Consider the following 27987-nt stretch of genomic DNA (forward strand, 5'->3'; position numbering starts at 1 on the left):
GTGTCCTTCCATCCCGTCAAAGGTTGAAATTGTTCCCCTGTTCGCTATCAGGGGTTTGGTATGGGGGGAGCCCAGGCTATATAGGTGTGCCTATGGTGCCTATGTATTGACCTTAAGCCAGCCTTCTAGCCTTCTGGTTAAAGAACAAGGCTGTGAATGCCCAAATTAGTGCCTACAGTAAGTTTGACGCATCCTTCGAGAGATGGGGCGTAAATGTACTCCGTAGTGTGATTCGAGACACCCCCAAGAAAATAGGAATAGAGTTGGAATTAGAATTAGGATTGGAATTGGCCGCGTGCGTGGTGTACTCAGTACAGTGTCTGTTGAGCTTCCAGCTTTCAAGGCCACAACCCTAACGCTCCAACATCCAAGTTCTGGACGGATTCCCTAAAGCAAGCATGTAACTCAAAGCATAAATTCGAATTTCATTCCGATGGGCTGCAATTGCAGTAGGTCCATTAAATCAGATGTAATGTAACGTAACGTGGCGTAACAATGCAGGGGTTCTAGAAGAGCGAGGGCGAAAAAGTTGCAGTCGCAGTCGCTGAAGCCTGACTTAATTATAAGATCACCATGAGGAAATCAAACCAAACCAAAACCAAAACCAGAACCAGAACCAGAACCAGAACCAGAATCGAAACCACGCGAATGCCTTGCAAGCTACTTGATGCAGCTCGAATCCAACGCCACACACCTGTGCAATTCGAATCCAACGCCCACACACCTGTGCAATTCGAATCCAACGCCCACACATATGTGCAATATATATCTTCCGGCATTGCAGATAGATTATCAGATTCGAAGCTATATACTACTTCGCTTCGCTCAGTAGGATTAAATCAAATAGGACTATGAGCCGTTCACCAGATCGATTTGATAGATCTTACAAAGCAGCCACTCGCACCTGTCGGCAAACCGGGTGCGCAGCGCATCCATGGCCGCCTGCACGATCTGGTCTAGATTCTGCCCATACAATGCCAGAAGAGAACGGGTTGAAGTCATTGCTTTGAGTGCGTAGATTGCGGACAGAATTCTGGAACAGAGAATTAATTGATTAGACACAGGACTGTATGACTGTACAGTAAGGCACAGTCTTGGATTTCCTCTGGTCTGTGGGCCGGACAGTAGGACTCGACTCACCTATTCCCCTCGATGACATCGACGTCCGGCTCTTCGGTCAAAAAGACCTTGGCCAAGGTCAGCGCGGAAAGGAGACCCTCGTGGAGTAGGGACCACTCGAAATTCTGCAGACGGAGACTCGGATCCTGTTGGACGCGAAGGATGAGCGGCCGGTACAGGGCAAATCTGGCAAACCAGTAGAGTAGTTTCAGGCGCTTTGCTGGCGGCGACGAAGCTCCGTTTCCTGGTTCGACCGACCAATCCAGGCAGTCGGGAATCCGCGACACCCAACCGTCAAGTTGGTTTCGAAGTTCCCGGGTGAGAGTCTGTGATGAGACTTCTGCACCCACAACCACGTGCCCGGATGTTCCTGCGAGATTGTGCTCAGGAGCCGGAGCCGGAGTGCTGACAATCCGGGCCACCGTCATCCTGAGCGACATCTCGGCGAGGAAGAACATGAACGCGTCGCGGGTTTGGGACGGGATGCTGGGCCTGAGCGATGTGTCACAGCCGAGAGGTAGAGCGAGAGTCTCCTCTAGGAGGGATAACGAGCTTTGTGGAAGAGTGTCATCCACCTCACTTAACAGATCGCTTTGAAAACACCATCAGCTTCGCTCAGTGGTCAAGTGAAGTCAGTACACGGAGGGATTCCACCAACAAAAAGACAGACAGACCGTTCAAAGTTATAGCAAATCCAATACATCCGCCTAATGCTATTTTGATCCATCTGGCTTCGTTTGATGTTGGTAGTTCGATCTCTTTTTGAAAGGGGGAAAATGCATTAGCTGGTCGTCCAAAAGTCAAGTCTGGTCTCAACGCAGCCCTACCGTCTGATCAAAGTAAACAGCGCAGCACAGGCTGTATGCAGCGTGTTGGTAAAATTTACCAGTCGCCCTATCTTCAATAGGAACAGCGCCGACATGACTTGGACGATGACATATTCGAGGCTCGACCGACTGCTCAGCCGGCTGAGAATCTGGGTGGCTCGCTGGAAATCCGCCAATCCGCTGTCCACGGGCGCGTAGCTTCGGTACGCCTTTGAAAGAGCGACTATAAGAAGGGTGAAGCAGGAAGGCACGTCGTCCTGAAATCCGTGGCTCTTGACCCATCCCACCATTCTTTCCACAGTATCTTTACACGTGATTGGATACACGTCGAAGAGGCGATCGAGGAAATCTTGCACGAATGGCATCATTACGCTGACGCTCGTAGGCTCGGTTTCGGACAGGACGTCGGGGATAGGACTCCGTGATTCTTCACACTCCAATGGTGACTTTTCCATGTACTGTGCCCTCTTTGAATCATTAAACAAGATGTGACCTGGAGTTCGGTTGCCCATGTGGTCAGAGCTCTCGTTGTAATAAGCGTTGATGTCCTGGGATTGCATCTCGGCTATGTCTTCCTGCAGATCATCGTCTTCCACCTGGTACTGAGGCATTTGGGCGGCATCGCTTCGGGCGGCCGTGGCCGTGGCCGTGTCTGGTGAAGTGTGTCTTGCACTCGGCGTATCCAGATCTCTCCAGGTGCTCCAGGATACCTCAGCCTGGCCATCCGACTCATGACTCGACGCTTCGAGCTGAGATATTCTCTCTTCGAATTGAGAAAGACGTTCGAGCAGGAGGTCGAGCTTCTGGTTCTGATCGTCGTTGCTGCTGCTGGTACTGCTGACACGTTATTGTTGGGTAGATCGAATAAAAGGGACAGCACAAGCCTTTGTCTAGTGTGATCTCGATAGTCACATCGAAAGCCATGGCTACTGCAATAGCTACATGCTGGTCGGCCTTCGTCGCATTTCACCTTCTTCATGCGACACGTCTCACAGGCAACTAAGGCCTTTTGCGCGCCGATGTAGGAACTCATTAGACAGAGAAAAACAACGATCCATCACGATGGCTAGAGCACCTACCGCGTTTATCCTCTGGTGGCCGTCTCGAGGCAGTTGCCGTTGCTGTTGCAGGTTCTGGCTCTGCTTGTGAATATTTCGATGCGATACAACATTTCTGTGAGTGGTATTTTGCAATACAGAGTTCCGTGTTCGCCTGTACGAGGCGTGGGCGCTTTGGTCCATCAGTGCCTGCAGGAACTGGAAGTTGGTGTAAGGACGTCTGTGGTCACCAAATCTCAGCTCCATTGACAGCATGATTTCCTCGCAACCGCCGCACATATTGGCCTGAATTAGAGGCACTGTGGTCACCACGACTGGCACGGGGTCTGTATGGCGTCAATGATATCCAAGAAGGCGTCACCTTATACCTAGGTAGCCTGGCCGACTCTGCCTGTATTAGTGGGAGACGTTCTGAGATCATCTATTGGCCAGACACGGAGTCCCCGAGCCTGGGCAGCCTCCCTCGGGGTTTTCGGGGGTGGACCACAACTTGAAGTGGATTTACCAAACGACGACAATCACAAAGACCTAGAACATCTATCAGCTTGCGACAGGGCGGTCGACATTTGGTCTCAACTCGAGTGGCACCGAAATGCGGCCGGCAGTGCGAGAAGATAGAAGATGGACACTGCACGGCATTGGCTCTCTTGGAATGGAAGTGGGAGTGGGACCTGTGCCCCGTCACAAGGTACAGAATGCATTATAAGATGCAATGGGCCCTTTAGCCTTCTGTTTGGGGAAATGCCATATCACCATGAGTCTGAGCGACACTGGTCGTCGCGTCGCTGTCATCGGCGCTGGTGCTTCTGGAGTGGCTGCTGCGGCCCATCTTCTGGCTGAAGGCCTCAATGTGACGGTATTCGAGAAAGGACCTGTGACCGGGGGCGTCTGGTGAGTATTTCATGGCTACAAGCCTGATGCTCTCAGCTTACAAGACTCCCAGGGTGTTCGAATCGCACCTTCCGCCAGAACCATCCTATCCGACCGTGAAAGCGTCGCTGGCAGAGACAGAATTTTATGGCCACCCAGAGAACGACGAGCCATACATTCGGCATCATGCACCCGGGTAAGGGTGAAGCAGGCTGAAACCTCAAAGAGCAGATCGCTAACCGCTATAATAGAGCTTGTTATGAAAATCTCAGGACGAATGCCCCTACACCATTGATAGAGATGAGCCTGAACCCTTGGAAACCAGATACAGAGTTGTACGCAAGACATTCTGTCGTGGCAGACTACATTCAAGAGACAGCCGCCAGGACCGGGGTGCACAGGACAATACTCCACCATACGAAAGTCGAGTCTGTCACCAAACGTGAAGAGCAAAGTGGATGGAAAGTCCATACTTCGACCTGGGGCACAGCCAAAGGAGTGCTGCTGAAAAACTGGGTAGGTTCAGAATCCCCGGTTGACCACAAGTTGGAGGACCTTGTCTGGGGGCTGATATGACTCAGACGTTCGATGCAGTCGTTGTAGCTACGGGACACTACCATGCCCCTTACATTCCCGATATACCTGGCTTAGCACATTGGAAACAGGCATGGCCAAACCGAATTCAGCACTCGAAAGGATACCGATCCAACAAAGGATTCCAAGATCAGGTAGTCCAAGTCCGTCAGAGCTCGAGCAATGTAACTGGTCACTAAACATCGTTTGTTTCCAGGTCGTCCTCCTCATCGGAGCTGGGGCCTCGGCCGTTGACATTGCCAACGAATTGGGTCCCTGTACAAAGAGAATCTGGCAGTCGACGAGAGGCAGCAGTACCGATCACTCACTTGACATGCTACCTGCGAACGCTACACGTGTTGCTGAAATCGCCTCCTTTGGGCCTTTGAGGAATGACGCCTCGACCTGGGCCGGCGCAATTCCAGGCGCGGTCACACTGGTGGATGGCCAAATCCTCGAAGGTATCGACAGAGTTGTCCTGTGTACGGGATACCTCTATTCCCTCCCCTTCTTGGCCAGATACCACCGCGATGATTTGTCGGCCGTAAATGCAGACTCGAAGGTCCTTGTTACTGATGGTTCACAAATCCACAACCTACATAAGGACATCTTCTATATTCCAGATCCCACACTTGCGTTCGTGGGAGTTCCGGTTGATGTCGCCAGCTTTTCTTTGTTTGAATTCCAAGCCATGGCCATTGCCGCCGTGCTCTCGGGACAAACGACACTCCCCTCGGAAGACACGATGAGGGCAGAGTACGATGAGAGAGTCAAAGAGCGTGGCCACGGGAAGCGATTTCACAGCTTGTTGAAGAAGGACGTGGCATACGCCGCAGAACTGATGGAATGGGTGAATCGGGGAAGGCAGCCGACCCGAATGAAGAGCAGTGGATATTCGAGGGAGTGGCTAGATCGTCGTGCAACATTTATCGAGAAGTACAAAGGGAAAGGGGCCCATTTGAAGATAGAAGATACCTATCCGAAGTTAGAAGGTCAAGCAGCTTGAAAGAAACAGGATCCGGAAATCGTGGCCTCCACTGTGGAAGGGTATTCTCATACTCTCATCCTTGCATCGTTCGTGATATTCAATTCTGGAAGGACATCCCATGGCACAGCTTGGCCTCGACGTTCAAGTTAGACAGCCGGGCATCTTAGTCGGCGCAGTTTCTTTAAACAGAAGGTCAGGCGAGAGACAACTGGTGATCGATCAATACTGCCTGCAGCCCGCGTCCCTTCCACATCACTTTAACTTTAGCACCTCATCGACAGTCTCTCTGGCTCTTAGAACCTTTCTTTGAATACTGTGACGTGTCTATTCCTGCAAACTCATCTATGGTACGGCCCTGCATTTGTTCCTGAATACAGTCATGGCGAGTTCACCTCCAGCACCCTTCCCCGCGAGCCTTCCCAACCCCAAAAAAAGGGCGTCAATAGGCTCCCAAGGGCCGACACAAGGTGCCACGAAACGACCCAAACTACATCCTTTGAGACAAACGTCATTTCCAGCTCAAGACCTCAGTGGCCGACATGGATCAGCAGTTACGAGCGCGCGCTCCGAGACAGGCAGTCTAGTGTCTGGCGTCAGCACTAAAGTGCCAGGTCGAGGAAGAGGCAGACCTAGGAAGTCGGCTCAACTCAACGACGATGACATTCGTTCTTCTCAACAGGCCACGGCAGAGACGAGCAGCCAGGTTGAAGGAAGTGGAAGAAACACGGGGGGGCGCGGTACCAAATCGGTGGTCAGTGCAAGATCGGGTGCAGCTGAAGCCGAGGAAGATGACGAAGGTGACATTGACGGGATGCTTGAAAACATGGATGAGCAGGAAAGACGGCAGGCCGAAGAAGAAGAGTTGAGGCAGGAACAACGACGAGACCGTTTGGCCGATCAACTTGACCCGGACCAGTACTCTCGCTACAACCAGTGGCGTGCGCTGTCGTTGAACAATACCACGATCAAGCGACTTGTCAACTCGATAGTTTCGCAATCGGTGACTTCGGCCCCGTTGCAGGCGGTTAGGATCTACGGCAAATATTTTGTGGGCGAGATCGTGGAAAGAGCCCGCGAAGTACAGGTTGAATGGGCCAAGGCATACGATGTCACCAAGGAGGAAGAGAGACAACGCCGACAGCGGGAGTTACAAGAACTAGAGGAAAAACAAAAGCAAGTCAATAGCCCTGACCAGCGACCTCGGTTGATTCTGAGGGACATTGAAAGACTGAAGAGAGAAGTCAAAGAGTACATCCCCAACCCGCACCGAGGCGGACTACTTCCGGATCATCTGCGAGAGGCTTTACGAAGATACAAGGCTGATGGCGAAGGTGGGGGGGTCGGTTTCACAGGCATGAGCCACGGAATGTTAGGAGTTCCTGGGTCGGTGGCGTGGCGGGTCGGTGATGGCACTTCGGGAAGGCGTCTTTTTAGGTGACCTAGCGACCGTTGGAGGGCTAAGGAGGCTCCTCTAGCTAGCTATGCCGAACCATGCCGCGCAGTCAAAGTGCTGATCTTGCTGGTTGCTGAAGCTGCCCAAAAATGTTCAGCCTCGCAGGAAAGATCCGGAGGAGATATGACGTCACAATGCCGATGGAGCCTAGAGCCTGTTGGAGTTGCAACCGGGCGAGTGGAAAGTGGCCGAGTCGGAGAGGGATGGCAATCACGATGCTCGACAATTCATTACCTAAAGTAGGTGTTGACGGAGGAGAGAGGACTCGTCTCGGTACTTTCATTTCAATGATGACCTCTCCCTCGACCTCCCTCGGTTCTGTTTTCGTCTTGTGATGCCTTGTTCCTATTGTATTGTTGTCTCGTTTACCGCAGTGCTGGGTTGTCTCTGCTGGCCATTTGCTGTACAATCCTTTGATCACCGGCCCAATGGGTTTTCCTAACCAGGAAAGTGACAGCTATCACCAGGGAAAAGACGAGGTTGAACCTGGTCAGCTCTCTATCCGTTCGAACCTCCACGATGCTGGAGTGAAACCCACTAAGCGCCTGCGTACTGACTATGATTCTCGATAGGATCCAACGAAGACCTCCCACCGGGATTACAGAGAGAGCTCGACCGCTTGGAGAAGTTGTTCACGGTGGACACCGAGATGCTGAAGAAAATCACATCACGATTCGGCGAGGAGCTGGAACAAGGTGAGAGAATGGAACTGGGATGCTAGACGAGGCGAGGTTTTATTGTCCGCAGGGTCCGGACGTTGACTGGTACTTTCAGGGCTTCAAGAGGACCACCAGAATATCGTAAGGACTGCGGTTCCCTTCAAATTGTATCCTCTGAACTCACACCACTCTAGCCTATGAATATCACCTGGGTGACGTCGCGGCCAACCGGACATGAACAAGGCACATTCCTCACCCTCGACCTTGGAGGGACGAATCTGAGGGTCTGTCTTGTCACGCTCGCCCCAGCTAGCCGGCCGAATATTATGCAGCACAAGTTTAAAGTGCCCACACACTTCCTCACTGGGACGGCAGATCAGTTGTTTGACTTCATATCGAGTTCAATGCAGGAGTTTCTTGACCAGCATCCCAATCATGCACGAGGTTGGAGTGGAAACGCGCCATTGCCCCTGGGGTTTACCTTCAGCTATCCAGCTACCCAGGAGAGGATTGATCATGGGATACTTCAGACGTGGACGAAAGGATGGGATGTCAAAGGTGTGGAAGGAAACGACGTTGCAGAGATGTTGAGAAAAGCGATACAGAAAAGGGTGAGTTTCTCTTCATGTACGCACGGTCTGATCCTGTTGCAAGTCTTGTGTTCCAGGCTCTGCAACCGCTCTTCCCGTCGCGCGCCATTCGAGCTACTAGCTGACGTACGGTATCTATGACACAGAGCCTCCCCATCAAGCTCGTTGCCGTTGTGAACGACACGACTGGAGCATTAATTGCCTCCTCATACAACGACCCCGAAACCATCATTGGGGCGATATTTGGCACCGGCTGCAACGCGGCATACATGGAGCAAGTCAGTCACATCCCGAAACTGGCCCGCACTAGATCAGAGTTAAACTCGAGCACGACCGAAAGCGCCAGGTTATTGGATGATGAGGGTTTAATGGCCATCAATTGCGAGTATGGCGCCTTCGACAATTCGCATGCGGTTCTCCCTCGCACCTTATATGACGAGATTATTGACCAGGACTCGCCTCGGCCGGGCGAACAGTCGTTTGAGAAGATGTCTGCAGGCTTGTACCTGGGTGAGATTTTCCGACTGGTCCTCGTGGATGTGAGAGATAGGGAAGGCATTTTCCGGCAGAAGACCAGTCATGAGTTTATCTCAGCAGGGAAACACGGAGTCAGCAGCGAGGCAAAAGAAGCCAAAGAAGACAGAAAGGGCCTAGATGACGCATACGCTCTTGACACCGAGTTCCTGGCGCTCATTGAAAACGACCACTCTCCAGACCTTGTGGAGTCGAGACTGAGATTTGAGGCGCATCTCCATCACCCTCAATCCCTGGCCCCTATATCGCCCTCGCACAATGAATTGCTCTTTTGCCGTCGAATAGCGCAGCTCATTGCCATCCGCGGGGCCCGCCTCTGTGCGTGCGGTGTGTCAGCCATCTGTCGACGGCTCGGTGTGAACAAGGGCCATGTTGCAGCGGACGGGTCCGTCGCAATCAAACACCCGCATTTCAAGAAGAGGTGGGAGCAGGCTGTGGCCGAAATCCTGGATCTCGAGAAGGGAAGAGTCGAATTGACGAGCGCCGAGGATGGGAGCGGGATTGGAGCAGGTGTGATTGCTGCGTTGACGTTGAAAAGTGACAGCTACAACGGACAATGACCTACAATGGTGGTATGTAATGGCATTCCTTGCCTATTTAATATTTGTTACTATATCAAACTAAGAAGATGTCCAGGGAATCGGGCGTCCTTGAACGAGACAGATGCCGAAAATCGAACGTGCTAATTGACATATCCAGTCCAATCCCCCTGCAATGCATCGTCTGAACAACACAACGGAGCCGCTTTTTCATCAATCTGCGGCCGCAGGCGCTTGATATACGCGCATGTCGCCTGATATGTGGTGTCGGCCGCCGCCACGTCATTTACCACTGTGTTCCTCGGTGCCACCGTCGGTCCTAGCGAGATGTACTTTGGTTTGAGGTCCAGACAGCCGCTGTGATACTGGGTATAGTACTCTTTCAACGCAACATCAATGTCTTCGTGATACTTGTTCTCGAGCAGGATGGCCATCTCCGTCAGCTTGTCGTCGTGGGGATCTGTTTCCTGCTTGGATGCACCACTGGCTCCTTCAGGCCGTGGGATATCCAGCCGCTCTACGAATTCCAACTTGGTTTTCGGTGTTGACTGGCGCAGGTCTCTCGCAATGGTGTCGCGGAGCAAAGTCCCCCTCTTTTCCAACGGTGTACCAAAGGAAAAGATCCTCGAAAATCCGGCGAGCGAGCGAAAGTCCCGCTCGGTGGATGCGCCTGATCCGATGTTGATTGCCAGTTGGATCGGATGAGGCGTGGACGTAAGACTAGTGATTTCGTCCATGGCAAGAAGCGTGATGGCGTGAGGATCCATGCTATCAGCATCGAAGAGCTTAACGGAAGAGTGGTCCAGGCTGAACGAGTTGAACAGATATTTACACGCTGCTGTCGCCGCGAACGCATCGGCAATCCGACACTCTGCAGCGTCAGGTCCTGGCCATTGCGGTCCCTCGGGTGTTGGGTAAGTACGGAAGATCTGGTATTTGCGACTGGGGCTCGAGCCCTTTTCAGCCGCGGCAGCGAAGGTATACTGGCATCGCGGCCACTGCGTGTCATGGCACAGCATCTTGTCGCCGGTGTCGCCGGTGTCCTTGGAGTATCGCTTCACAATGTCGCTGACCTTGGTCAGAAGACGCGGCTGGTCGAAATTGGCGTTGTGCCATCGTAACCGGCGCTTCTCGACCCACGAGCGGGCGGTGACGGCATTGACGATCTCGACGTAGGCCCGTATACACGTTGGGATGTCCAGGTGTAGTCGGCCCAGCAGGATGGCGATCCAGCCGCCAACACCGATGCCCCCGATGACATCAAAGACTTCACATGGAAGAGGTTTGCCTCCCGTGTTGCCCTCGTTGGCAGCAATCGCGTTCATGAGTTCGTCGACGATCATCAGCATCGAAAGTCCCGTAATTCCAATGCTGTCTAGTTTATCTAGTCAGTCAACCAGTTCGCAAGGGAAAAAGAACAGACACGGCTTACTGAACGTCAGGATACGAAGAGGTTTCTTTCTGCTTGGGCGACTGCCTGCATTGGAACTGTCCATTCGCGAAACTGGAGACAACCCTTTTGTTTTATGGCTACCAGCACACCAGTTGTGTGGTGATGTTTGCAGTAGATTGACCTGATCCTTTTGAGATTCAAAACCACAAACTGACCGGACCACAGACTCATATGTCTGCTTATTTGAATTCACTGACACGGACGTCTCACAAACAGCCTCGTCAGCGTGCGGCAGTGTCTACCTTGAGCAGTCACCCATGTCGCAGGGATGAGCAAGAAGCCAGCTAGTCCAGGGCTCTGGTAACCGGTGACGAGATACGGGTTCCAATCAGAATGTCCTGTGATTGCGGCCTGAGGGGCTTAGGAGCCAGGGGTGCATCCTGGCAACACAGTCACGAGAGATCCTGGGTATGAGAGGCTCAGTCACGCCAAAAGTACCAATACCACCAGTAGGCGGTAACCTGTCACGCCTTCGCCCCTTCACCTCGCCACTGCAGGTTTCAGTCAGTGCGTTGAGGAGGCAGTGCGGGAACCTGGCAGGCAGCCTTGAAATAATGACTTGACGCCTGGTCAGCCGCAGTCCGGCCCCAAGAATACGAGCTGAGGCTGAGTTGTGCCAAGCCCAGTTGCACATGCAACATGGTTTTGGTCACATTTCAGCCGCCCATTATTCAGCATCTGGGCTCGAAACCCCTGTGATGGCCTTGTGCCGGCGGATAGAATGGCTGAGGGCCGTTCAGGCGCCCAGCAGAACGACCCTGGGGGACTGGGGCGTCCCATCCCCCGCATATGTATCACCTGCACAAGGCAACCTTTGTCGAGTCTACAGAAGCCGAGACCTCGAAAGTATCGTCCAGGGGTGTGTCTCGTCGACATTTTACTGGCTCTAGTTGCAGGAATCCGGCATCCAGATGCAGATTCGGGAGACCACTGCCCCTGTCCGTACCATGCACGCATCTACATATGTACCTTGCCTTGGGCTTGTTGTTACAGCCTCAATGGCTTGTCGAAGCCCTGGTCAAGTGCGTCAAATTCTTCTAGCTGTCCTGCAGCCGTTACACACCCCGCTCATCCCTGAATAAATCATGCCTGGTTCGCCTTCTTTTTGCCTTCTCCTCATTCTCGTGTTCAGGCTACGACTCTTCGGCGACCCAGCCACTAGTGTAAGCCGGTTTATGCTTTTCACTGGACCAGAAACGATATTGTATAGATACAGTGGTTATCGACTCACCATTCCTTCTATCCAACCCAGCCAGGGCAACGGTCTCGATTGTCAACACTCGTGCACGGGAGGCTCAGCCAAGGTAAAAGTACTACAAGGCGGTTGAGTGCCACACAGTCGCGAAACAGACATGACCCCCCGAACAAATATCTTGTCCTTCGACGGAGGGGGAACCCGAGGCCAGACTTCCCTTATCATCCTCCAGGCAATTATCTCCAAGGTCAATTCGATCCTGGCCATCCCTGGCGTGACCCTGACGCCGAAAGATATCTTCCAAGCCATTTCCGGTACTAGCACTGGCGGCCTCATCGCCATCATGTTGGGTCGGTTCGGCATGAGCGTCGAAGAATGTATCGAGCAGTACGACACAATGGCGCTCAGGATCTTCAGCAAGCGGAAACTGCTAGGGTACCTTTCGAAGCGCATCTTAAACGACAAATACAGCAGCAAGCCCCTCCGGGACTGCGTTGGAGAACTGGCGGATAGGCATGCGGGTAACAAGGATGCTCCCATGCGTTCCGATCATTCAAATGGCAGGATCCCATGGTAAGTGCTACACCAATCCTTTCCACCTACCTAACGTGGCGCGTGGAGGGAAGCTGAGATCGAGTAACAGTACTGTTCTTACGTGTCGGCTGGAAAAAAAATCGTTCGCAGCAGAATCAGATGCCACTTTCATTTGCAGCCATGTCTGTGAGCCGGATCTTGGCGCTCTTATATCAGATGCTGCTCACGCCACCACCGCGGCCCCGTTCTACTTCCGAGAGTGTGTGCTCGGAGGACGGTTCTATATCGACGGAGGCTTTGGGCACAACAACCCTACCTGGTCAACGTACTGCCACTACTCCGACTTGGCGCTATCCGAGGCTTTTCGAGTGGTCAGCATTGGGACCGGCCGACCGTCGGAGGAGCAGCTTCAGGCCGAACAGGAGTTGCAACCGTCACAGATCGCCAAGGCAAGCCGATGGAAGAGCGTCAAGATGCGTCTCAAACGCCGCTATGGCTTAGCCAAGGGCATGATCCACGACAAAACACGTGCCGACAACCACGACGCTCTAATCGGCATGACAGATCCTGAAAAACTCGACTATCTCCGCATCGACGGCGCAATCGGGGTCAAGCAATTCCCTCTGGACGCGTGCGACCCGGAGAGCATGCAGCGGATGCGGAGCCTCACCGAGGCCTGGCTCCGACAAGCAGACGGCCAACGCCATATATCTGAGATAGCACAAGCGCTCGCAGACGACTGGAAGTCGAGGCAACAGAATATGCAAGCTCAAATCCAGACTCAAGCTCAGACTCAAGCTCAGACTCAAGCTCAGACTCAAGCTCAAGGGCAAGCTTCTGGAATGGACGGTCTATACATATCTGTACACGTTACAGATTCTCAGTATCAGCCTTCACATACGCAGACCATACCGCCACGACGGCCCTCTTTGTCCATTCCACTTCCACAGCCTAGCGCTGGTGCTTGCGTCTCGCCGAATGTTTCCTCAGGATCTGGGCCCGGGCATGGGCCTACACCATCCACCCCCGGTCTGACGCAAGACGTGACCCAAGCGGGACGGACAGAATCTGTACATTCTGTGGATGATGGGCCGTTTCCTCCACCACATGACGAAGCAGCAAATGTCGACGTCGACACGTTGTCTCAGCCATCAGCGATGGAAAGTGAGACCAAGATTGGACAGCAGTTCAGAGACTCCGGAGACATGATCGTCCACGTCCTTCCAGAAGCCGACGATTTATCTATATGATTTGATATATGATATTAGGTTTGAACGAATCTGAGCCTGAATCGGCATGGCACGGCAGGCACAAACATACGCCACAAAATATGGACACAGACAGAGACACAGACACAGACACAGACACGAAGAATAAGGCACCGGCATTGCATTACATCAGCATCAACATCAGCATCAGTATCAGTTAAGCACCTCATCTCAAGAACTTACCAAGGTTGGTATTGTCTCGAGGTGTTGAGAGACCGATATCTCCCCCCTTAACGACTGATCGCATCCATGGTCCATCCATGGATGGAACATGTATTCTGGAACGGTGGAAGCTCAGGTCCCTCTCGTCCATACGTACATGAATGGATGAATGGACGGATGGGTGGGTGGGTGGATGGATGTTCAGAATGTTCAGAATGTACGGATCTACGCATCTACGGACATACTGTATCTTATCACTATTTAGGTTGTTACTGTCTGTAGCTGAGAACAGAACAAACCCCAAAAGTTGGGCATGGCAGTGAATTGAGCACGATTATGATTAATGTCTCTGGAAGTGGTATTGATGGTAGCGATCTCTGGAAGTGGCATTGTAGCAGCAATCTCTGGATATGTGACAAATGAGTATACTGTATTGATCTAGTTCGTAGCCATCCAGGAAAGGCAACTCAGTTCTTTTGAACTCACGAATACAGGACTTACAGTATATAGGTATGTAGGTATGTAGGTAACCTACCATGCTTGGTAATAATGTCAAAGGTTGAAATATTCCATGTTCGCTTAGGTATCATAGGGGTACCTATGTAGGGAGCCTTAGCCCAGACTATGTAGTGTATAGTATACTATACCTAAACCAGCCTTCTGGTTAAAGAACAAGGCTGGGAATGTCTAAATTAGTGCCTACTGTAAGTTTGACAAATAAATAGTAAGATAGATAGTATACTAATACAGTACTACAGTACTATTGTATTCAGAGGCCCATGGTGAAGACTGAATCGGGTCCAGTATCATACTGTAACCATAATCATAATCATATTCATATTCAATACACTCAACTCTGTAAGAAGAGTAAAGTACCTGAAATACAGTCGCGTCGATCTGTATAGGTCTCAGATCGAAGATCGAACTCGAACTCGAGCTCAAGCTCAAGCTCAAGCACTTCACTTATTACCAGACGACACCGACATTCAATGTCGGCCCAGGCTGAGATGACCCTAAGCCTCATTAAAGATCAAGACTTCTGGTTGGTCACGTCGCTTATCGGCTTGATCCCATACTTCACCACGGGACTGTTCAGGAAGTTGGCGTAGTCATGGAAGGCCTCGGTCTGGGTCCTGGACACTTCCACCTCTTGTCTTCCTCGAGTGATAACATCTCGATCATACTCTGCCATGGCTTCTGCCAAAGTCGCTTCACTAGATTGGACCTTCACCATTGCAGCCACAAATCTTTCACTGTCGCAGATGGCATTGTTGGCTCCTTGACCTCGATCTGCAATGGCTGGTCAGCTTGTCGTGGTGAGAAGAGAAAGATAAGATAGATCAAAACAGTACTCACGAAATGTCATGCTGTGTGCAGCGTCCCCTGCCAGCGTGACTCGTCCACTTTGGTTGCTCCAGTCTGTCTTAGGTCCCCAGATCTTCAACGGTACAACTTTGGCTTGGACATGTTCAGGAATCCATTCTACTGCTGACTTATAAGGATCAGCCCATCCGTCCATTCTTTGACGAAGTTCGTCGACCATGTTCTGATTGTCAGAAGGTTCCGTTTGCTTGTTCTTCGGCCAGGTTGCGAGAAGGTAAAAGATCCACGTCTCCGGCTGATCGAGCACGGGCTTGTCGAGCAAGAAGATACCCACATACATGGATTTTGGATGCACTCCGACGTCAACGATGGGGTGCATCATCTTGTCCATCTTCAGTGCTTGCTCCGCCGTGTACCTGACGGGGAAATTGAGGAAGATGTAGGGAAGCACTATGGAGGCAGCTTCGTCTCCTAAGATCCAACGTCGGACGAAAGAGCTGCCTCCATCAGCACCGACAAGAACCGTTCCTTTCTCCGAAGTACCGTCGTGAAAGTGTGCCACCACTCCGTCGGTGGTCTGTTCAATGTCTGAGAGGGTTTTCCCGAACTACACCATTAGTATAGGCCGTGTCCTGGCGTCCTTGTCTCCTCACCTTGACATTGACATCTTTGGACCACAATGTTCTCGTCTTCTGGATATTGAGTCTTCTAACTCCAGGGAAGGGCGGCTGGACTAAAGTGGCACCAGACTGACCATCTCGAATGATGACACTCTCGAACCTGGCCGCCTTCGAGTCCAGATTGGGATCAGGTTGACACTCTGGGAGTCGACTGAAGAGTTCTTTGGGGAGAAGCTGAGCCAGGAGAGGATGGCTCCATGCGATGGTCACTCCCCAGTTGCGGTCACGAGGGGCGCTCTCCTTGTCAACAACGACATAGTCGATTCCGTTCTGCTTCAGTCAGTCTGGGAAGTAGGATTCGTTCGTGCCAGAGATGCAGGCCTTTTTTAATCCCTGGGCGATCGCTAGACCCGACAATCCTGCGGGGCACCGAGTCAGTGGCAGCAAGCAAAGTTGACGAGGAGTTAAGGCCGACAATTCACCCCCTTACCTGCTCCTATGACGATCACTCGGTGTGGTTGGCTCATTCGGGCGGTCCAAGTAAAGGTTCCAAGATCAAGGTCACAAGACGCAAGCGAGCGCAGGCAAACGGACAATATCAATAAAAGATAAAAGTGAAAGTGATACGAGACCCACGAGGCTCAGTTGAGTATATCTAGTCACTCCGAGTCGTTGGGTATGTGCAAGATCAAGATTGCACGCAGACAAACACAACAACAGAAGTACTTCCAGCCTCATTTCAGCCGTACCTGCCTAGATATGTGACACAACACACAATAACAAGGTCATTCCTAGCTCTTTTTGGCACACCGCCACTCCTCACGCCGTACCCTGATTTTAAAGGGAACGACGCAGAGTTACAGCTGATTTGGCCAATCCGACACGCACTCCCGCTGTCATCCCCCAGACTCTGCAGGGGTAGTACGGGCGGACGTCCGCCTAGAGTAGCTAGGACGAAGTCAACCGTCGACAACTCTTGCCGATCATCAGCTGTCAACACGGCAGTGTACTGGCTACGCGTCTGGAAGTGAAGCGGGGGTGGTAGGACGCGTTCTGCTACAAAGGTTGAAGGGCTGCTGACTCAGGATACAGAGCATCTCCTGTCCCCCATCCTCCGTGGCACGTCGTCCCTCTTTCTTTCGTTCTCCCGGCACTCCTCAGCATATCTCAAGGCAGTGGGTGGAGACGGATCCGAGGCCGACCATGGCTATCATCGAGTTTGCCCACATCAGCCTCAAGAACGGCCTGACTGCGTCGGACCAGACATTGAAAAATAACACCAAGGAGGTCAAGAGGGTGATTGAGGAATACAGCAGTCTACCGACCCTGTTCTACACGCAGATTGATGAGCCGTCCATCATGTTTGTAATCGGAGCGTGGGAAAGCAAGGACAAACATCAGTACGGATTCAACGGGTCGCCTCAGCAAGACAAGATCCTCGAATTGATCCAGGACCAAATGGGCATTGACTGGATGCATTATATGGATGTGGACCAAGCCCGCATTCCAGTAGATGCACCGGTGCTGGCAATCATCAAGGAGACACTCCCCAGGCATACCCACCAGATGGCCTTCGACCAGGACTTTGCACGGGCTACTCAGACTTTGGGCGATGCAAGATACGGCGCTGTATCGGCGTGGAACATTCGCAAAGATGAGCATGAAGAGACTGTACGAGCCAACTTTTCGGGCTGGCAGTCGATCGATGAGGCGATGAAGGGGATTGGCAGCACAATTGAGGATGCGAAGAAGTTCAGAGTGAACCCAACAGGCCTGGATTTCTTCTTCCTGGAGAGGACACAACTGGAATAGTAGTTGCATAGCACATGGAGGATTGGTAATGATCAACTCTGCTTTGCAGGATGCTGCATCATGATGCATGTCTACCCTGGTTTGTATTTTGACTGCCCCTCACAATAGACTACAAGAGAGTCTGAGAGATTCTCCTCTGCCCTACTGTATCTGCAACTCACATAAATCCTCACTTATCCACCACCGCCAGCCTCTTGGTTCTAGTTCGAGCCGTTGTGATCAAGTTGAATACAGTCCAGGCTCCGGTGCCAACAAGGCATGTTACACGGGAGAGTGACAGTGCAAGAGTGAAACAAGAGCTGCCTCTCAAAATACTCAGAAGCCGCACGCTACAGATCGACCTTAATCAATCCATCAAGTCTATCCCACGGCCACTCACTGCAACTATCTTACAACTACGCTGTTGTCCTCAACCATGACTTCCACAGACACCTTCACAGCGGCTCTGCGCGACCTCATCTCGGCCAACCACATCCTCCACCACCATGGCGTTGTCGATGCATACGGCCACGTCTCGATCCGCCACCCAGCAGACCCCGACCTCTATATAATGAGCGGGTTCCTAGCGCCGGCATTAGTCTCGTCGCCGGCAGACCTGATCACCTACCACGTGTCGGACTCGAGCCCAGTCGACCCGAACGCCGGAAAAGGGTACTCGGAACGCTTCATCCACGGGGAGCTGTACAAGCGGTTTGCGGGGGTCAACTGCGTCATCCACTCGCACGCCGAGGAGGTGCTGCCGTACGTGGTGACGGATGTTAAGTTGCGCCCCATGTACCACATGGCGGGATTCCTGGCCAGCCACGGCAACGGCGATGGCGTCAAGGTATTCGACATCGACGCGCTCTACCGGGACGGCGAGCAACGGGATATGCTGGTCAAGAACTCGCGGTTCGGCGCCGCGCTGGCCGACATGTTCGCCACCAGCGACGCGAGCACCAGTGGGAGTGGGCCCCGATCAGAGACGCCGGACGAGTCGGTCGTCCTGATGCGCAAGCATGGCTTCACGGTCGTGGGCCGCGATGTCGTCACGGCCGTCTACCGCGCCATCTATACCCGCATCAACGCCGAGGTCCAGACAAAGGCAATGGCCACTGCTGGCTTTCAGGGCCTCACCTCCGAGCAGAGCAAGGACTGTGCCGTCATGAATGAGGAATATCAGCAGAAGCCGTGGAAGTTGTGGGTCCGTGAGGTCGAGCGCTTGCCGTTGTATGAGAACACGTTGAGCGAGACGAGAAACTTTGCTTGAGAGAAAGAGAAGAACAAAGGCTTCGGATGTGAGGTTGGGCTCTGGTTAATATGCTGCCATGACAATAGTCGATTGGGGTGGAAAGGAGAGCGGTACAGGAATGAGCGTGTTTACACATCAAAGGGCGATGGCAATGGCGGAAGGTCCTGAGCAATCTCAGGCCTAGAAAAAGCAATTCATGAACATGAAACGACGGTAGTATGGGGTTCAGCGCCAACATTCGATGCATGAAGCAATGAGATACTCAATGACAGTGTAATTGAAAACGGTCCCTATAAGAGAGTATTAATTGCCTTGACAGTCATCCCGGCCCGTGCACGCATTGTTGTGCCGACCGATTCCGCTTCAAGCCACCGAGCAGCCAGTAAACCATGAAACCGAAATCATTTCCTTTATACTCCTTGGACGCGAACTGGATCAAACTTCAACACCACTGACCCAGGCAATGGCGGCCCTGACTATGCGTTCGACAACATCCACCTCGGCTGCAGTGCGCGGCGTATACAACATGACCCAGCCCTTGTCGACGCCAGGCAGCGGGAAGCGCTGGCCCCATTTCTTCTCGACGATGGTCTTCGCATCGGCCTCGCTGACCCAGACGTGGAAACTTAACTCGGCGGGGTGGTGATGGGCAATTTCACTGGTGAGAATCCTGTCGTGCTTGGCCTTTTCATTGAGCGTCGGTAGCGAGGGCTTTGCGTAGATAGCATCGGCACTTCCGCCTTCAGTCTTGCTGGGCTTCAGGTCCAGAATGTCCGGGTACTTTGCGGCGAAGGTGGCCGTCATCTCGCTCACTCTCTCTGCCACTCCGGGCTCGATGGTGCCTGGCTTGTACGGCATTTGGCGTTGTGGCATCGTGCGCGACACAAGCTGCGGCCTGCTCCCTTGGCGTACGGGGATGCTGCCGGCATCGAGATATCTGCGACCTGAGCCTGACAGTGGTGTCGGGTCGGTAAGGTCGTCCTTGCCCAGCAGCAGCATCCGGTGGATTCGAAGCTTGGTCATGCGCCAGTATCCTGCCCAAGTGGGTGGCGTACCACCGGTGCCGAAGGCTTTCCAGTCATGGAAGTCCTGAACTATCCAGGCGAGAGAGAGCGTCAAAGCAACGGCGGTGGAGGTGAGAGCCGCACTGCGCGGACGGGCCTTGATGCTGTCGATGAGGTGGTGGGAGTATGTGCTGATGGTTGAGATGATGGTCGCCATAGTGGGCGAATCTGAATCTCGAACTGGAGAGCCGCTCGTCTCTGAGAGCACTTGGGCGTTTCAAGCAAATGCAATGAGGTTCAGTTCATAACAATGGACAGCTGCGGTGCCTGAGGCTGGAGAGACACAGGCTAAGGGTCCTAAGGCCTTAGGAGCCTCCTTTTGGGGAGGGTGGAGGTGGGGTGAGATTGCCGCTGCTTTAACGGGCGCAGACAAACACGGGGGATACTTGAAGAGACTGTTTTGTACTTTGATAAGCTGTTCAGCCGAATGCTGCTGGGAAACTGAGGTCTTAAATACCATGCTCAAGTCACCAGGTGGGGGAGAGAGGAACATTCACACCTCATCAGGTCCACCGCGACCGTGCAGACATCCTGATATGACGTCTGCAGGTGTACAGACACAGCCTGAAGTACCTACAGGTATTGTTGTGAACCTAGGAGTGACAGCCGGGCAGGCGATCGATAGGCTTAGGCTAGCAGAGAGGCGCTGCTCGTGTTGATCAACACTGGCAAGGAAGAGCTTCCTTCAACAATCAGCATCAACGAGGTGTCTACTGTCCAGGGTAGAGCAATCTATGTATACTCCGTACTCATATTGCGCATCTCATCTACTACGCGCACTAACTTTTAGCCCCCGTTTCTTGAGCTCCATCGGCATCATTTTTCGCCGGCGCCACCATGGAAGTTCATCGTCCTCTCTTCGTTACTTAGCCGGCCGGTCTCTGGCTCGAGTGTAAGCTGTAAGAGCTTCACCAGCTGTACATTTTGTCAGTCAATATGTCTGCTCCTGTGTCCAAGGGTCTGGCTCGCGCGCTGCGCCGGGCAAAGAGACCTTCAATCCCTCGAGCCCGGCAAGCACACTATGCCCGAACCCTCCACGAGCCAATGCGCCAGTTCTCCAGTACGCCCCGACAGCGAGATGACACCAGCGAACCGAAGCACCATGTCAAATACACCACGGACATGTATCCCTCTCTCCAGCGCGATGCCAAGTACTCCAAGATCACGGCCGATCACGTCGCGTTCTTCAAGTCGGTCCTGGGCGACGACGCAGCGGTCATCGACGGCGTGACCAAGGATGCCGCCGATGATATCGAACCTTTCAACAGTGACTGGATGAGGAAATATCGGGGTCACACATCGTTGGTTCTCAAACCCAAGAGCACGGACGAAGTGAGCAAGGTGTTGAAATACTGCAACGACCACAAACTCGCGGTGGTGCCACAAGGAGGAAACTCCGGGTTGGTGGGTGGGAGCGTGCCTGTATTTGACGAGATTGTCATCTCTCTAGCCCGCATGAACCAGATCCGCAGTTTTGACGATATCAGTGGTATCCTTGTGGTAGATGCAGGAGTCATTCTGGAAGTGGCCGACAATTTCCTCGCCGAACACAATCATCTGTTTCCCCTGGATCTTGGGGCGAAAGGATCATGTCATATTGGTGGCAATGTCGCGACCAACGCCGGAGGGTTGAGATTATTACGGTACGGGTCGTTGCACGGAAATGTTCTGGGCCTCGAAGCTGTGCTTGCAGACGGTACGATAGTCGATGATCTGGGCACCTTGCGCAAGAACAACACGGGCTACGACTTGAAGCAACTCTTTATCGGGGGAGAAGGAACCATTGGCGTCATCACCGGGGTGTCGGTAATCTGCCCGCAACGATCGAAAGCCGTCAATGTGGCTTACTTTGGTCTCCCGTCTTACGAGCACGTGCAAAAGGCATTCAAGGAAGCCAAGGTCCAGCTTGGCGAGATTCTGTCGGCCTTTGAACTGATGGACTCGCAGAGTCAGGGCTTTGTACAGAGAGTCACGGGCAACAAAAGACCACTGGAAGGCGATCATCCCTTCTACTGCTTGATCGAAACCAGCGGGTCCAACACCGACCACGACAGCGAGAAACTGGAGAAATTCCTCGAGTATGTCTTAAGCGAAGAGATCGTCTCGGACGGCGTTTTGGCTCAGGACGAGACTCAGGCCAAGTCGCTGTGGCGATGGAGAGAAGGCATCACCGAAGCCATTGGCCATTGGGGCGGCACCTACAAATACGACCTCTCCATCCCGATCCAGGATCTGTACAAGTTGGTGGAGGAAACGCGCGAGAGACTGACTTCGAAAGGCTTGATTGGCGACGACGACTCTCACCCGGCCCTCGGAGTGGTCGGTTATGGACATATGGGAGACGCCAACTTACATCTCAATGTTCCCGTGCGAAGATACACCAAGGAAGTCGAAGAGGCCATAGAACCGTGGGTGTACGAATGGATCCAAAAGAGAAACGGAAGTATCAGCGCAGAGCACGGCTTGGGCATTGCCAAGAAGAAATACATCGGCTACAGTCGCAGCGACACCATGATCAAGCTGATGAAACAGATCAAGAACCTATACGACCCGAACGGCATTATGAACCCGTACAAATATATATAAGGTAGATATAATCCGTACAAGGTATATATAAGGTAGATATAATCCCGCGAAGATCAGAAAGAGAAAAAAAAGGGAAATGTCCATCACTGTCACTGCCACATTGTCCCCTCTACGACTGCGAGAAAGACCAGCCGGGTCACATCCCGTCTGATGAGCCGAGCCTGGCTGGTCTCTCAGGAGGTCGGGTCTGGATGAATTTACAGGGTCTCGTCTCGTGGGTAGTGATGAAAGAATAGATGATATTTGATAGTTGATAGTTGAGACATACTGCTACAGCACAAGCACAAGCAGATACTGTAAAAAGCTGTCACCGGCGACCTCTATCCTTCTCCCTCTTCTCTTTGCCGCGTTTCCGTTCGAGCTTCAACTCCTTCTCGCGCTCGCGCGGATCTATCACCACCAGTTCCTCTTCATTCTTCCTCTTCCACATCAGATCCTTGCCGAGCCGGTCCTTGGCAAACGTCAGCGAATGGCTCATCCATTGGCCCCCATCGTCGTCGTCGGCGAGCTCGGCGTCTGCGCCGCCGCCACCCTCGTCCCAGCGCGAACATGACTGACAGTTGGCGATGAAGTGCAGGTCGCACAGAGCGGCTTCTTCGTCGTCGGCTGGAACCGGTTGCGAGGTGACCGTGGCGTCAGGGTCGTTTGGCGGTTGTGACTGCGGCTGTGACTGTGGCTGTGGCTGTCCGTTCTGTGTGGATTTGTTCGTGCCCCCCTTGCCTGAGTTGTCGGCCTGCTCGAGCCGTGCCTTGAACGCATTCAACATCTTCAACGCGCTCGCCTCGTCTTTGGCGTTAGTTTGGCCCGGCCGAGGCCGTTTGCGGCCCCGCGTACTCGTCGCGGGAATCAGAGCCTCCAGTGCGGATTGCTTGCGCGTCGTGTCGCCAACCGTCGTCGACACGTTTCTCCGCATCGATGCTTTCAGTGCGGCAATCTCGGCTTCCAGGGACGATGTCTTCGTCTTCGACGTACCTTGGCCAGGCTCATCCGCTGGCGTGGGCGAGCGTGACGGTGATTCTGGGTCTCGGAGGGGAAGTTGGGTCGTCGGGTCGTGGAAGGATGGTTTGCGGCGATGGTCTGGGGATGCTGGTGATTTGGGTGGAGGACTGGCTTTCCGCTTTCGTGGCACGGTCTGCGAAGGGGATGGTGATCTTTCTTTTCGTTTCGCTGCCGCCGCAGGAGCCGAGTTACTCTTGGGTCCAGTACCGTTCTGGGTTGGTCGGTCAGGCGTGGGTGTATCATCTGCATCAATCAACGCAGGATTGAACTTGGCCTTCTTCGGCCGTACTGCGACTTGGCCGGCGTCGTCGTCGCCCTCGTCGCCTCCGAAACTGAGCAGGGTCTTTCCGCCCTTTTTCTTCGGCGCCTTCTTCTTAACAGGAGCCTCCACGACACGTTGGGCCACTTTCTCTCTCTTCCGCAGCTTTTGCCATGCGTCTCCCTTGGGCAATTCGATGATTTCGGCTCTCAGAATCTTCTCAGGGTATAAGGGCCTCTCGGTGCCTTCGGCCAGTTCGCCCTCGGCAACCTTGACCACGTTGTAGATGCCATCTCCCTCGACCCTTCCAAACATGGTGCATTTGCCATCCAGCTCGGCCCTGCAGTCACCCAGTGTGATGAAGAATTGGCTGCCATAACCACCCCCGGGGCCGTCACCCGTCCCTTTGGCCAAACCCACCAACCCTCTCCGATTGAACTTCAGTCTGCTGTGCAACTCGTCCCCGAACGTGATCTTCTCGTCCTTCTCCCGCCCCATGACTCTCGCCCAGTCCTCGTCATACTGTTCAAACTCGCGGTCTTCGTATATGCTCTGCCCGCCTTCTCCTGTTCCGGTAGGGTCCCCTGTTTGAATGACGAACCCCGGCGACACGCGGTGGAAGATGTTGTCCGTATAGTCTCCGTCAATGACATGTTGCAGGAAGTTCCGGCATGTCAACGGTGTCTGTTTCGCGAACAGGGATATCGTAATCGGGCCCGCGGTCGTGTGGAGGAGAACTGATGCGGTCGGAGGAGGCTCAGTCGTGTAGTGAGACGACATGGTGGTTTAACAGCAACACGGGTCTTGCGCGCTATCTGCATCATCCACGCCCAGTCAGAGTGTGGACGAGCCCTGAATACATGTAGACTGAGCGCCACGAGACCGTCAACATCAGGTTTGGAAAATGTACGGAGTAGCAGCAGTTGCAGAGAGAATATTGGCACGTGACAGTAAAATCATATCACGTGGCATTATATTGATGGCTTGGCATTTTTGTATGTTCCGAGTCTGCATCCAGTTGCTCGCCATCCTAAAAACTAGGTTGTTATGTGTATCCGTACATGCAAACATCAGACCTCGAGGTGCGGGCGGTCCTTCGAAGGAAGGATTTGGTCGATATAGGTCAAACGCCCTCTCGCTCTCGATGTATCCTAAACAAGGTATGCGCCCCGTCTGAGACACCACAACAGTGCAGGTCTTGGTAGGCACACCCCCCTCCCCCTTGGTAAATGCTGGTTCCTTTCCCAGCATCAACTCAGACCGCAGCTGTCTGAGTATTTACAAGTTGTGCATAGGATCATGTTCCAGCCATCATTCGTTGGCGATCGTACTCGATCCTCCGCCCTCTAGCTCGCTCAGCACTTTCGTCCCAACCACGGTCCCCTGAGTATCCAAATATATGGCAGCAATCACGCTTAACCCATTGAACGGAGTATACAAATACTCGAGCTCCCGAACATTCTCGTCGTTGTAAAGGACGGCCCTCTCGTGACCGGTGAAGGTCATGTCATGCCAGTATGACCCGACGACTTGAGAACCATAGACAGAGCCGTCGTTGTGCAGGGACTGGTCGACAATGTCGCCAGACTGGGTCAAGATGCGGTTTGTATGGGTGTTGCCGCTGTAGTCGTTGACCGAATACAGGATGCCCTCGTCGAGGTTGAAGGAGCGAGCGCTGAGATCACTTGACGCAGAAGAAGTGTCTCCGCCGAGGGTGTCGTTGACGAGGCTGCCCACGTCCGTACCGAGGGTTGCGATGATCGGATTCAAATCAATCGAGTTCAGCGTGTCATTGATCATCCACAGCACGTTTTCTAGGCGCGCTTCCAACTCTACTTTGGCAGAGACATTCTGGATGGTCAGTGCGACGCGGTTGATGCTCAGGTCGACACCCGCGTTGAACTGGAGCAGCGACAACACTTGGACATCGAGATTGATCTTTGCCGTCAAGTTGGACACCGTAATGTCGATTTCGCCCACGTAGACGGTTGCGTTCAGGAACACGTCGGGCGGGGTCGTCGCCGTGCCGTTGGATGTGTCGGTGTTTGCCGTCTCATAGACTGCCGAGTCTCCATCGCCGGTCACAGAGAGCGTATAGCCTGTGTAGCCATCGTCCGAGGCGAGGGTTTGAGAGGTGACATATGTAAAAAACGTACAGAGAACAGCGAAGAGCAATAGATGGACCATGACAAGCTGAATCAAATGGTATCTGACCTGCTGTGACTGAGGAAGATGCTGTGAAGGATTCTGCAGATGATGCGGCAAACCGGTTATAGACTCTACGTTGTGCCTATTGAGGCGCCGGTGAGAGGGATGATACGAGTACAACACAGGAGATTGTTCCACACCCGCAACGAACTTGGTTGCCATTTGGCTGGATGACAACCCACGTCTGGCCAGGACAAGAACTTTCGGCAGTTGGGCGTTTCTGCTTCGAACCAGGATTCTTCCCTGCATAACGGCCTGCCTTCAACCACCCAACAGGGGCATTGGTTGCTCTGATCTCGCCTCCGGCAGGTCTATACCGCATTCGACCCTTGAAACCCGGGGGTTAAGTCACATCCGGGGTTCACTACAGGGGTACCCATGGCGCTGAGCAGATCATCTTTGCCACTTGCCGAAATGTGAAACGCGGAGCACGCCCTGCCGCAAAGACATGGCAATCTTCCACGGGCAAGCGACAATACGGTGGGAAATTGCAATGCCGAATGTTGAAAGCCTGTCCCGTATACGGATTCGGAGTATTGGCCCTGGAGGGTGAGATATATCTCGGGCAGGCGGCAGTGTGGGTGACATGCTCCGACTGTTGCGACCCTCTGTATGTGCAATACCCGCTTTACGACCAGACCAGCACGAAGATGTTCTACAACACCATGGCACGGGTGGTTACCGCCGTTCTGTGCTTCTGGATATGTATGCTGGATTGTGTCGTCTTTGCACAGAATGCCACCATTACGTCAACCAATGGACCAACCACGGCTGGCACTTCATCGACAGGAGCAGGAACGGGAACGGCAAGCGCTGTCTCGCCCTCGGCCACGCCTCCAGATGTCTATCTCAACGTTCCCAACCTCTCTGTCGGCCGCATCGAGCTGGACGTGGACGATCTCCGGGCCGAGATCAACTTGAACGCCCAAGTTGCGTCGCTGGTGACGCTGAACGCCGGAGTAGCCGTCTCCATTCAACAAGTCAACCTCACCATCGTGGATGTCGCGGCGGAACTGGAGCTGATCGTCCGTCTCAACCATCTGGTCGACATTGTGAATCGCGTGTTCGAGTCCCTGGACCTCAATCCGCTTCTCATCTCCACCATCAACAATGTCACCTCGGTGCTGGAACCGATTGTCGGGGCAGTCGACGGCCTTCTTGGTTCCGTCACCCAGGGCGGCACCACTGTTTCCTTCCTCATCGACAATCTGGGAAACATTGTGCAGGAGGTGGGCGGCGCCAGCACCATTGTCGGTGATTACCTGACAAACATGACCGACACGGGAGTCAGTCAGACACTGTCTGGTGGTCTGATTGAAAAGACCTATTCGTATTCACCGCTCAATGCTCTGGTGGATATTGTGTTCAATACCGCCGGTCAAGTCGTGCAGGCATCTGTGGAAAAGAAGACAGCAGCAGCGACTGGGACGGCCAGCTCCAGCTCGGTTAGTCCGACTACAACCTCTGCAACGACACAGTCGACCGGCGGTTAGGCAAGGGCGCGCTATAGTTTTTCGTTCGGACTTGTGTTGGGATCTTTGAAAGTATTCATCTAGCAGCCGGAATTATTGTATCCGTCACGAGGCCATGCTGCAAGGTATTGCGAGGGTATTGCGAGGGTACTTGTAATCGTACTCTGTACTCTATATTCAGCCCCTGGATCTGCAGCTGCAGCTGCATCTCCATCTCCATCTCCATCTCCATCTCCATCTCCATCTCCATCTCCGCCAATTCACTCACTGCTCATTCGGCAAACCGGGGAAGTCTTCATCCACCGTGATCCGATAGGTGGGCAAGTAATGCGCGTACAGTACGAGTAGGGAGTATATATTAGGTTAGTATCTAGTATCTACTAACGTGCATGATAAGCGAGTGAAACAGACAAGCGAGTGAAACACCTCAACCCGACCACCTCGACATTTTTGACCTACACGCAACCACAACGCATAGAAATGTTTGTAACTACTTAAATTCCTCTTCTTCAGACGAAGTAATCACTACTTGACAGGTTCTAGAGTTGTGTCCGACGTTGCCGCAGACACCACACCGTCGCGCGCGCGTTT

General features: G+C 53.1%; 15 protein-coding genes across 15 annotated transcripts; 8 read left to right on the top strand and 7 right to left on the bottom strand.

Annotated features, from left to right (window-relative positions):
* Positions 1–849: 849 nt before the first annotated feature.
* A1O3_00420 (uncharacterized protein) lies at positions 850–1559 on the bottom strand (the record flags this gene model as incomplete). Its single annotated transcript, XM_007730570.1, has 2 exons — positions 850–1033; positions 1141–1559. The coding sequence occupies 2 exons, from the start codon at positions 1557–1559 to the stop codon at positions 850–852; spliced, it is 603 nt and encodes a 200-aa protein (XP_007728760.1).
* A 383-nt stretch (positions 1560–1942) lies between these two features.
* On the bottom strand, positions 1943–2870 carry A1O3_00421 (uncharacterized protein; the record flags this gene model as incomplete). Its single annotated transcript, XM_007730571.1, has 2 exons — positions 1943–2780; positions 2827–2870. The coding sequence occupies 2 exons, from the start codon at positions 2868–2870 to the stop codon at positions 1943–1945; spliced, it is 882 nt and encodes a 293-aa protein (XP_007728761.1).
* Positions 2871–3758: 888 nt separating this feature from the next.
* Positions 3759–5453, top strand: A1O3_00422 (uncharacterized protein; the record flags this gene model as incomplete). The annotated part of the gene is made up of 5 exons (XM_007730572.1): positions 3759–3895; positions 3948–4070; positions 4126–4408; positions 4456–4602; positions 4665–5453. The coding sequence occupies 5 exons, from the start codon at positions 3759–3761 to the stop codon at positions 5451–5453; spliced, it is 1479 nt and encodes a 492-aa protein (XP_007728762.1).
* A 361-nt stretch (positions 5454–5814) lies between these two features.
* A1O3_00423 (uncharacterized protein) lies at positions 5815–6873 on the top strand (the record flags this gene model as incomplete). The annotated part of the gene is made up of 1 exon (XM_007730573.1): positions 5815–6873. One exon carries the CDS (start codon positions 5815–5817, stop codon positions 6871–6873), a length of 1059 nt encoding a protein of 352 aa, XP_007728763.1.
* A 443-nt stretch (positions 6874–7316) lies between these two features.
* On the top strand, positions 7317–9231 carry A1O3_00424 (hexokinase; the record flags this gene model as incomplete). The annotated part of the gene is made up of 5 exons (XM_007730574.1): positions 7317–7377; positions 7461–7583; positions 7663–7688; positions 7742–8158; positions 8284–9231. The coding sequence occupies 5 exons, from the start codon at positions 7317–7319 to the stop codon at positions 9229–9231; spliced, it is 1575 nt and encodes a 524-aa protein (XP_007728764.1).
* Positions 9232–9353: 122 nt separating this feature from the next.
* A1O3_00425 (uncharacterized protein) lies at positions 9354–10559 on the bottom strand (the record flags this gene model as incomplete). Its single annotated transcript, XM_007730575.1, has 1 exon — positions 9354–10559. One exon carries the CDS (start codon positions 10557–10559, stop codon positions 9354–9356), a length of 1206 nt encoding a protein of 401 aa, XP_007728765.1.
* A 1456-nt stretch (positions 10560–12015) lies between these two features.
* Positions 12016–13642, top strand: A1O3_00426 (uncharacterized protein; the record flags this gene model as incomplete). The annotated part of the gene is made up of 2 exons (XM_007730576.1): positions 12016–12431; positions 12571–13642. The coding sequence occupies 2 exons, from the start codon at positions 12016–12018 to the stop codon at positions 13640–13642; spliced, it is 1488 nt and encodes a 495-aa protein (XP_007728766.1).
* Positions 13643–14852: 1210 nt separating this feature from the next.
* Positions 14853–16292, bottom strand: A1O3_00427 (uncharacterized protein; the record flags this gene model as incomplete). The annotated part of the gene is made up of 4 exons (XM_007730577.1): positions 14853–15112; positions 15179–15752; positions 15799–16095; positions 16248–16292. 4 exons carry the CDS (start codon positions 16290–16292, stop codon positions 14853–14855), a joined length of 1176 nt encoding a protein of 391 aa, XP_007728767.1.
* A 676-nt stretch (positions 16293–16968) lies between these two features.
* A1O3_00428 (uncharacterized protein) lies at positions 16969–17577 on the top strand (the record flags this gene model as incomplete). Its single annotated transcript, XM_007730578.1, has 1 exon — positions 16969–17577. The coding sequence occupies one exon, from the start codon at positions 16969–16971 to the stop codon at positions 17575–17577; it is 609 nt and encodes a 202-aa protein (XP_007728768.1).
* A 415-nt stretch (positions 17578–17992) lies between these two features.
* A1O3_00429 (uncharacterized protein) lies at positions 17993–18826 on the top strand (the record flags this gene model as incomplete). The annotated part of the gene is made up of 1 exon (XM_007730579.1): positions 17993–18826. One exon carries the CDS (start codon positions 17993–17995, stop codon positions 18824–18826), a length of 834 nt encoding a protein of 277 aa, XP_007728769.1.
* Positions 18827–19243: 417 nt separating this feature from the next.
* A1O3_00430 (uncharacterized protein) lies at positions 19244–20029 on the bottom strand (the record flags this gene model as incomplete). The annotated part of the gene is made up of 1 exon (XM_007730580.1): positions 19244–20029. The coding sequence occupies one exon, from the start codon at positions 20027–20029 to the stop codon at positions 19244–19246; it is 786 nt and encodes a 261-aa protein (XP_007728770.1).
* A 779-nt stretch (positions 20030–20808) lies between these two features.
* A1O3_00431 (alcohol dehydrogenase) lies at positions 20809–22458 on the top strand (the record flags this gene model as incomplete). Its single annotated transcript, XM_007730581.1, has 1 exon — positions 20809–22458. The coding sequence occupies one exon, from the start codon at positions 20809–20811 to the stop codon at positions 22456–22458; it is 1650 nt and encodes a 549-aa protein (XP_007728771.1).
* A 307-nt stretch (positions 22459–22765) lies between these two features.
* Positions 22766–24496, bottom strand: A1O3_00432 (uncharacterized protein; the record flags this gene model as incomplete). The annotated part of the gene is made up of 1 exon (XM_007730582.1): positions 22766–24496. One exon carries the CDS (start codon positions 24494–24496, stop codon positions 22766–22768), a length of 1731 nt encoding a protein of 576 aa, XP_007728772.1.
* Positions 24497–25027: 531 nt separating this feature from the next.
* Positions 25028–25903, bottom strand: A1O3_00433 (uncharacterized protein; the record flags this gene model as incomplete). Its single annotated transcript, XM_007730583.1, has 1 exon — positions 25028–25903. The coding sequence occupies one exon, from the start codon at positions 25901–25903 to the stop codon at positions 25028–25030; it is 876 nt and encodes a 291-aa protein (XP_007728773.1).
* Positions 25904–26589: 686 nt separating this feature from the next.
* A1O3_00434 (uncharacterized protein) lies at positions 26590–27417 on the top strand (the record flags this gene model as incomplete). The annotated part of the gene is made up of 1 exon (XM_007730584.1): positions 26590–27417. The coding sequence occupies one exon, from the start codon at positions 26590–26592 to the stop codon at positions 27415–27417; it is 828 nt and encodes a 275-aa protein (XP_007728774.1).
* Between the last annotated feature and the right edge of the window lie 570 nt (positions 27418–27987).

Source organism: Capronia epimyces (assembly GCF_000585565.1).
Source record: "Capronia epimyces CBS 606.96 chromosome Unknown aczIQ-supercont1.1, whole genome shotgun sequence".
Taxonomy (NCBI): domain Eukaryota; kingdom Fungi; phylum Ascomycota; class Eurotiomycetes; order Chaetothyriales; family Herpotrichiellaceae; genus Capronia; species Capronia epimyces.